Source organism: Cucurbita moschata, unplaced genomic scaffold, assembly GCF_002738365.1.
Source record: "Cucurbita moschata cultivar Rifu unplaced genomic scaffold, Cmos_1.0 Cmo_Scf00039, whole genome shotgun sequence".
Lineage (NCBI taxonomy): Eukaryota > Viridiplantae > Streptophyta > Magnoliopsida > Cucurbitales > Cucurbitaceae > Cucurbita > Cucurbita moschata.
Genome location: NW_019268555.1, coordinates 200,536 through 208,211, shown reverse-complemented (window position 1 = coordinate 208,211; position 7,676 = coordinate 200,536). Strand labels below are relative to the sequence as shown.

General features: G+C 25.9%; 1 protein-coding gene across 1 annotated transcript; it reads right to left on the bottom strand.

Annotated features, from left to right (window-relative positions):
• Window positions 1-2,424: 2,424 nt before the first annotated feature.
• On the bottom strand, window positions 2,425-3,861 carry LOC111432642 (aspartic proteinase CDR1-like). The gene is made up of 2 exons (XM_023069587.1): window positions 3,285-3,861; window positions 2,425-3,021 (listed from the first exon to the last, which is right to left on the bottom strand). The coding sequence occupies exons 1-2, from the start codon at window positions 3,750-3,752 to the stop codon at window positions 2,425-2,427; spliced, it is 1,065 nt and encodes a 354-aa protein (XP_022925355.1). The 5' UTR covers window positions 3,753-3,861.
• Between the last annotated feature and the right edge of the window lie 3,815 nt (window positions 3,862-7,676).

The window sequence follows — 7,676 nt, the reverse complement described above, 5'->3', positions numbered from 1 at the left end:
AAAAAAAAAAAAAAAAAAAAAAAAAAAAAAAAAAAAAAAAAAAAAAAAAAAAAAAAAAAGGAAAATCCAGTTGCCAAAAAGACTCGTGAAATCCTCTCGGAAAAAACCTAGACCTCTCCTCCTTGTTTCTCTGAGTAGTTCTAGAGAGAAATCTTTTTGCTCCATGTGCGAGATTTAACATTTTCCTGTCTTCTAAATTATTCTTCTTAAAACCCTAGTTCTTTCTCTTTTTCTCATTTCATATATATATATATATATATACTTTTTCATTTCCTTGCATGTCTATCCAGGCAAGTGGCAAAATTACCTTTTTCTGGTTGACTTTGACCCAAATTTTCTATTTAATTATTCTTTTCTATGCTCCATTTTTTTTTCCTTTGCACCCGTTTGAAAATCATGCTCTAAAACCTTAAAAGAAAAAAAAAATAATAATATAGGATAGGAGAAAATTAATTATTTTTAAGTAGAGTTTGTGGTTGTTGGATGGGTTTACCAATTACCACCTTTGGATGATGAGTAGGCTAGTATTCACTGTGCCAATGTGATAGAGAGAAATCGTTAAGGTTGCACGTTAACTTCATATATCGATTACCGCTGCGTAGGTTAAGCTAGCTAGCTACCTAAGACTATACACAACAAGAATAATGCCCCACTTCCCAATTTTTTCATGTTTTTTTTTGGATATTATTTTTTATTTAATTTTAGTGTTAGCTTGTATGAAGACCGTAAAACTACAAACTTTTAATAAGATATATGAAAGTTGTAGGATTTTTTTTCAAACATCATATTTTAAGTTTCTTGTTTTCAATTTTCAAGCTTGTTGTGTTGGCGTAGGCTTCCAAAATATTAGAATTAAAAAAAATGGATAGTCCCACCTTACTTAATGGTGAGAACTGGGGGTTGGCCTCCACAATAAGAGGGAGGTCCCTCACTCCATTTTAACATCCCACTTGAATGATCGAACAAGTTGGATATTACACTTTTTGACGGCTCAAGGTCAACATTTAGGCTGATCTGGCTTCTGTCTGCTACGTTCGGACCCTTTTCTCCTAGTTTCAATTTTCAGAAGCGTTTAAAGCTAGTGTAACTATCTTTTAGCTAATTTAAATTTTTTAGAGTTAAATATATGATTTGCATACAAACTTCATTTAAAATGCAAGGTTCTCTTCTGCTCATCAAAAATTGGTATCCCTAATTATATACAAAAAAAAATTAATAATAATAATAATAATAATAATCATAATAATTTACATAGTATTTCAATTATATGCAAAAATAATAATAATAATAATTTATTTTAGATTTCATTAAAGTTTTAGGATGCATGCGACAACCCACTTGAATGTACGTTTGTTCTAGAAGAACAATATATAAAATAAAATTTTTTAAAATAACTATATTTAAAAATGATAATATTATATTTATTTTTAAATTTAAGATGGGTGTCTATCTGATTAATTATTTTTAAAAAAAATACATTTAAGGTTGTTTCACAAAAATCAAATAAAAAAAAACTTCCAAAATTTAATACTAAAATTGTAATTTAACTTCAAAAATAATATAAAATGTAAAATATTAAGTAATTTTAATCAAAATAAGATTCTATAATAAATAGTAATTAATATTATTATTTTTTTCCGTAATTTATTGTGAGACCAATAAGTCAAGAAATCAACCTTTGACTAAACAAACTTCAACAGTACAGACAAAAGAGAATGTTCTATTTCCAGACGACCAATATCACCCTCGTGGGCTTGATTCCCATAAGGTGAAATACCCAAAATACCCTCCAAAGTATACTTCCAAATCAGTCCATGTTTTCTGAAGTATTTACAACCAAAACCACAAACTTCAGTCCCTGTTTGAATCACATCGCGACTGAAGCAAATACATAATTTTTCTGTATCTTTCTTCCATGCATGATCAACATGAATGAAGGATTCCGAGTCTTCCGCCTCCCGTGGCTGCACGGGCCACAATGACCGGTCCATTGGACTTATGGTTCGGGTTCGTACAATCATTAACCTTACATATTTTGTTCTCGATCTCACCCCACAAACTTCTTTAAATTATCAAAGCACGTATTTGATATCGTTGCCCATATATCAACAAATTAGCCTTAAGAATGGATTGAAATAATAGAATAAGATTTTTTTTTTAGCTCTTTTTCCAGGTTAATTCCATCATTGTGCCTAAATTTTGGAAATCATCAAATATCTCTTGAATTAATTATATTATTTCACAATTTAAATAAAAATAATTAATAATTAATGTCGAATTTTACCTTAAAATGGAAAATTACTAAAATAGAATATAATTCTGCATAATATTAATAAATGCTTTCCAAATTTTATAAATAAAACAAACTTAATGTCACATAAAAAATGTTACCAGGAAAGTAATAATTCATAGGCCCAAAAAAGCTCAACCAATTTTGGTGCAATCAGTGGATTTAAACGATACCGTCATATTGTCAATATCATACCCAACCAAGAAATTTGCCATCATACTGTTACCGATGAGTGCACTGTCGTCGTCAACGCCCATCGCGGCGAAGCAAAAGGACCCATCTGGCATCTGATTGAACGTCTGAACCGTACTCAATGGCAAATCCACACCGCCGTCGAAGTGCAGAGTCATCACCAAATCCCCCAAATTATCTTTGTAGCAAAGAGTATCGCCAATGGGCTCCGACGGGATCTGCCGTCGAACTTCGGCAGTCAATCGTTCGTACAATTCTTTGGGGAGGAGAGTCGGGGGCGTGCCGGTATCGAGAACTGCGTTCCCCTTGGCTGGAGGTCCCGACGTACTATACGGAACGAGGGTATTTCCGACAGAGATTCCCGTGAGGGTGAGAGAGTAATATGTCGGGTCGGATATTTGAACGAGTTGGGCTGTGATGACTCCGGGTCCTTTAACTTCAGAACCCGTCCCGATAGAGATGCTGCTTGAGATTGTCGGATCGGTGTTGGTTGGCATCAGACAAAGGGAGAACTTTCTGCCGCCGACTGATGGACCTATCTGTGAATATGAATTTACATTGGCGGTAAGGTTTTGAACTTTTTAGTTATTTGAATAAGAATATAATTAACTGTTCGTTTCAATATTTAATACGAATTAATAACTGAGGTTAAATTGTGTTAAATTGATATATTTGTAAAAGTTAAGAGATTAAATAATACAATTATATAAATACAATATTTTATTTTTATATCCACCATTTTCACGAATAATGTTTTTATAAAAAATAATAATAATTTGAAAGTGATAATATATATATATACCTGAGAAACGAAGGAAATCGCTCCTCTTCCAAATCCGATCAATCCCATTTCATTTGCATTAAACGTTCCAGTATTATTATGTCCGCAACCAAATACCACCCCTGGAAACGGCGTCATTGCTCCAGAACTCGAAGTTACAGCCATTTGTTCAGTCGCCAATTCTCCCTGCGTCAATCCGCTTCCATACCCATAGTTGTACTTACACGTGTCGGTGCTAGAGCACGCCGCACCGGACCCCGTCAAATGGCACTGTGGCGACTTGCAAGAAAGGGTTTGAAAGGTTGACGACTTCGAAGGATTGTATATCGGATTCGTTTGCCGGTAACAATTCGCACATGGAAGACACTGAGTCCAAAATAAATCGCTGCCAGTGTCGAAGATTGCATGCACCTCCGTCGGCGGCATTCCGACGGCAATTTTCATTATAAATTGGCTGGCTTCCGGCCAAATTTGTGATTGGGCTGCCATGGGTGAAACATTGCCGGGTGAGAGACGGCGTCGGATGAGTTCCAGCTTGAGACCACCGCCTTTGTCGGCGGTGGACTCGACGATAGAAAGTAGTGCGAGAAGGAGAAATATGGAAGGCGGCATGGGAGATGAAGAAATAATTGCATAGATTTTAAATTTCTTTGTTTTATTTATACCCGATAGAGATAATGACGTGGCAATTGAAATTATTACCTAGAAGTAAACTAGGTAACGTTGACTATTTTTAATATAAAAATAGAATGTTATTTTAAGTATTTTGTTATTTCTTTCTATTTACTCAGATTCTATTAAATTTTCATATTTTCGACCATTTATTGCCATTTCCACACACAATATATATATATATATATATATATATATATATTATTAAATTTAGTTTTATCTAAATGAGGTAAAGAAAAATGTTTAATTATAAGTATATTTATCTTTCTATCTTAATAATTATGTTCGAATAAATGAATTAAATAAAATTATATAAACTTTTAAAATTAACTTATAACGGTAATTAATTAATTATTCTTTATTATTACTAATTATAACTCTAATTTTATAAAGGAAAATACTTTAATGGACTGTCCAAATAAACGTAAAATAAGAGAATAGAATATGGAATGGCATACGTTATTGGGAAAACGTTTTAAAATTGTAATAAATAATAATGAATTAAATTTAAGAAAAAACAGTATTTGATTATTTAATTTAATTTAACTAATTAAATAAATTTAGGGTATTGCTCGATAGTTGATTAGCAATGTATAATCAACTACATTTATTAATTATAAATTAAATTTTAATCTAAATAATGTAAAGAAAAATATTTAATAATCAGAATTTGTTTAATAATTATCTTAGAATAAATGAATTAAATAAAACTATATAAACTTTTAAATTTAACGTATATATGGTAATTAATAATTAATGTTTATTATTATTAATTATAACTTTAATTCTACAAAGGAAAATATTTTAATAAACCGTCCACACAAAAAACCTAAAATAAAACAACGGGTATTTTAATAGTCAACTTAGTACTATTGGAAAAAATTCCAAAATTGTGATGAATAATATATTTTTAACTTTTAGATTAAGTTTATTCAATATGATAAGAATAAAAATACGTGTATTTCTCAAATTTACTTAATTTAATTGATTTAATATACTTTCTTTTTTTAAGAACGGAGGTTAAAATTTTCATGTTCCACCTTCTTTGTCGTGAAGACCTACTCTTTTTTTCATACGAGATCAAATTAAATAGATCCAAGTGGTTGTGAGTTGGGTTGAGTTTTCAATAGGGACGAGTATATGCCAATTATTATGGAACATTTTTATTTTTATTTTATTGAGAGTATGTGTTCAATTAAAATTTTCATTCCCTAGTTATTGTGTTCTTGCTCAAATCAACATATATTTTATAGTGTCGTGTCAGGATATAGGCGCACAATAAACGTGCATTTGAATAAGAATTTTTGCTTTTCTTTGTTATGCTGTGTGTTACAACAACAAAGGCATGATTACTACCAATTTTATATATAGTTTATAATTTATGTACCACTATGACATGAGTTAATATAATTGGGGACTTTTTTTTTTTTTTGTTTGAACGCCGTACTTTTAAATTTTAAAATTATAAAATTTTCAACCATAAATCTTATAATTATTTTATTATTTTATTTTTTTATTTTTTTATTTTGTTTTTGTACTTTCTTAGTCTCCCTGTGGAATAAATTTACTGAAAATTATTATTATTAATTTATCAATTTTATTTTTTAAATATTAGTAAGGACTTATTTTAAGTTAATTTGAACTAGTACATGGTTAGGGTTGAGGAATTTTTTTGACCCGGTGGATTAGATTAGTAACCTAACCCAACCCAAAAATTTTCACAACCCAATTCAACCCAACCCAACCATTATTAGGATATAATCTTGGATAAAATATAATTAAAAGTTCACAAACCAACACAAATCAACGTATAATTATTCACAAGAAGGAAAAAACAAATTCAATCAATAACCACGAGCAAAAATAACAAAATAATAAAAAGAATTAATAATATAAAAGAAATTAAAACAAAATAATAAAAAGAATTAATAATACAAAAGAAATTAAAACAAAATAATAAAAAGAATAAAAAAGAATAAAAAAACAAAAAAGAATTAATAATATAAAAGAAATTAAAACAAAATAATAAAAAAAATAATAAAAATTAAAAATAATAAAAAAAAATAAAAACAATTAATAATATAAAAGAAATTAAAACAAAATAATAAAAAGAATTAATAATTAGAAATTAAAAATAATAAAAAAGAAATTAAAAATAATAAAAAGAATTAATAATATAAAAGAAATTAAAACAAAATAAAAAAATTAAAAATAATAAAAAAAACAGAATAATAAAAAGAATTAATAATATAAAAGAAATTAAAACAAAATAATAAAAAGAATTAATAATATAAAATAATAAAAAGAATTAATAATATAAAAGAAATTAAAACAAAATAATAAAAAGAATTAATAATATAAAAGAAATTAAAACAAAATAATAAAAAGAATTAATAATATAAAAGAAATTAAAACAAAATATTAAAAAGAATTAATAATATAAAAGAAATTAAAACAAAATAATAAAAAGAATTAATAATAGAAAAGAAATTAAAACAAAATAATAAAAAAGAATTAATAATATAAAAGAAATTAAAACAAAATAAAAAAATTAAAAATAAAAAAAAACAGAATAATAAAAACAATTAATAATATAAAAGAAATTAAAACAAAATAATAAAAAGAATTAATAATATAAAAGAAATTAAAACAAAATAATAAAAAAAAATTAATAATATAAAGGAAATTAAAACAAAATAATAAAAAGAATTAATAATTAGAAATTAAAAATAATAAAAAAGAAATTAAAAATAATAAAAAACAAAATAATAAAAAGAATTAATAATATAAAAGAAATTAAAACAAAATAATAAAAAGAATTAATAATATAAAAGAAATTAAAACAAAATAAAAAAATTAAAAATAATAAAAAAAAACAGAATAATAAAAACAATTAATAATATAAAAGAAATTAAAACAAAATAATAAAAAGAAATTAAAACAAAATAATAAAAAAAATTAATAATATAAAGGAAATTAAAACAAAATAATAAAAAAATTAATAATATAAAGGAAATTAAAACAAAATAATAAAAAGAATTAATAATTAGAAATTAAAAATAATAAAAAACAAAATAATAAAAAGAATTAATAATATAAAAGAAATTAAAACAAAATAATAAAAAGAATTAATAATATAAAAGAAATTAAAACAAAATAATAAAAAGAATTAATAATATAAAAGAAATTAAAACAAAATAATAAAAAGAATTAATAATATAAAAGAAATTAAAACAAAATAATAAAAAAATTAATAATATAAAAGAAATTAAAACAAAATAATAAAAAGAATTAATAATATAAAAGAAACTAAAACAAAATAATATAATATAAAAAAAATTAAAACAAAATAATAAAAAGAATTAATAATATAAAAGAAACTATTAGAAAGAAATTAAAAGAAAATAATAGAAACAATTAATAATATAAAAGAAACTAAAACAAAATAATGTTTGAAAAATAATATTTGATTGGCTCAGAGGTGAGAGATTCAACTTAGGATAAATTACCACTTTGGCATATCAACCAATAAAGTAAGTCTCTTAGTATACTTATATATTTCTATTTGGCTCGGGTTCATCCGAGGGTTTTCCCAATGAACCCAAAAACCGAATCAAGTCAGTTCGAGTTCAAAAAAATGAACCCAAACTAACCTGAAAGGCTAATCCAACCCAACTCAATCCAACCAAATTCTTATAGTTCGGGTTGGGTTGGTCCGAGTTGTTGGGTTGAATGTACACC

Coding starts and splice junctions, on each gene's coding strand:
- LOC111432642 (XM_023069587.1), bottom strand. CDS start 3,752: ATGGCAGCCCAATCACAAATTTGGCCGGAAGCCAGCCAATTTATAATG. Junction 3,022..3,284: donor CGATTTCCTTCGTTTCTCAG/GTATATATATAT, acceptor TCATATTCACAG/ATAGGTCCATCAGTCGGCGG.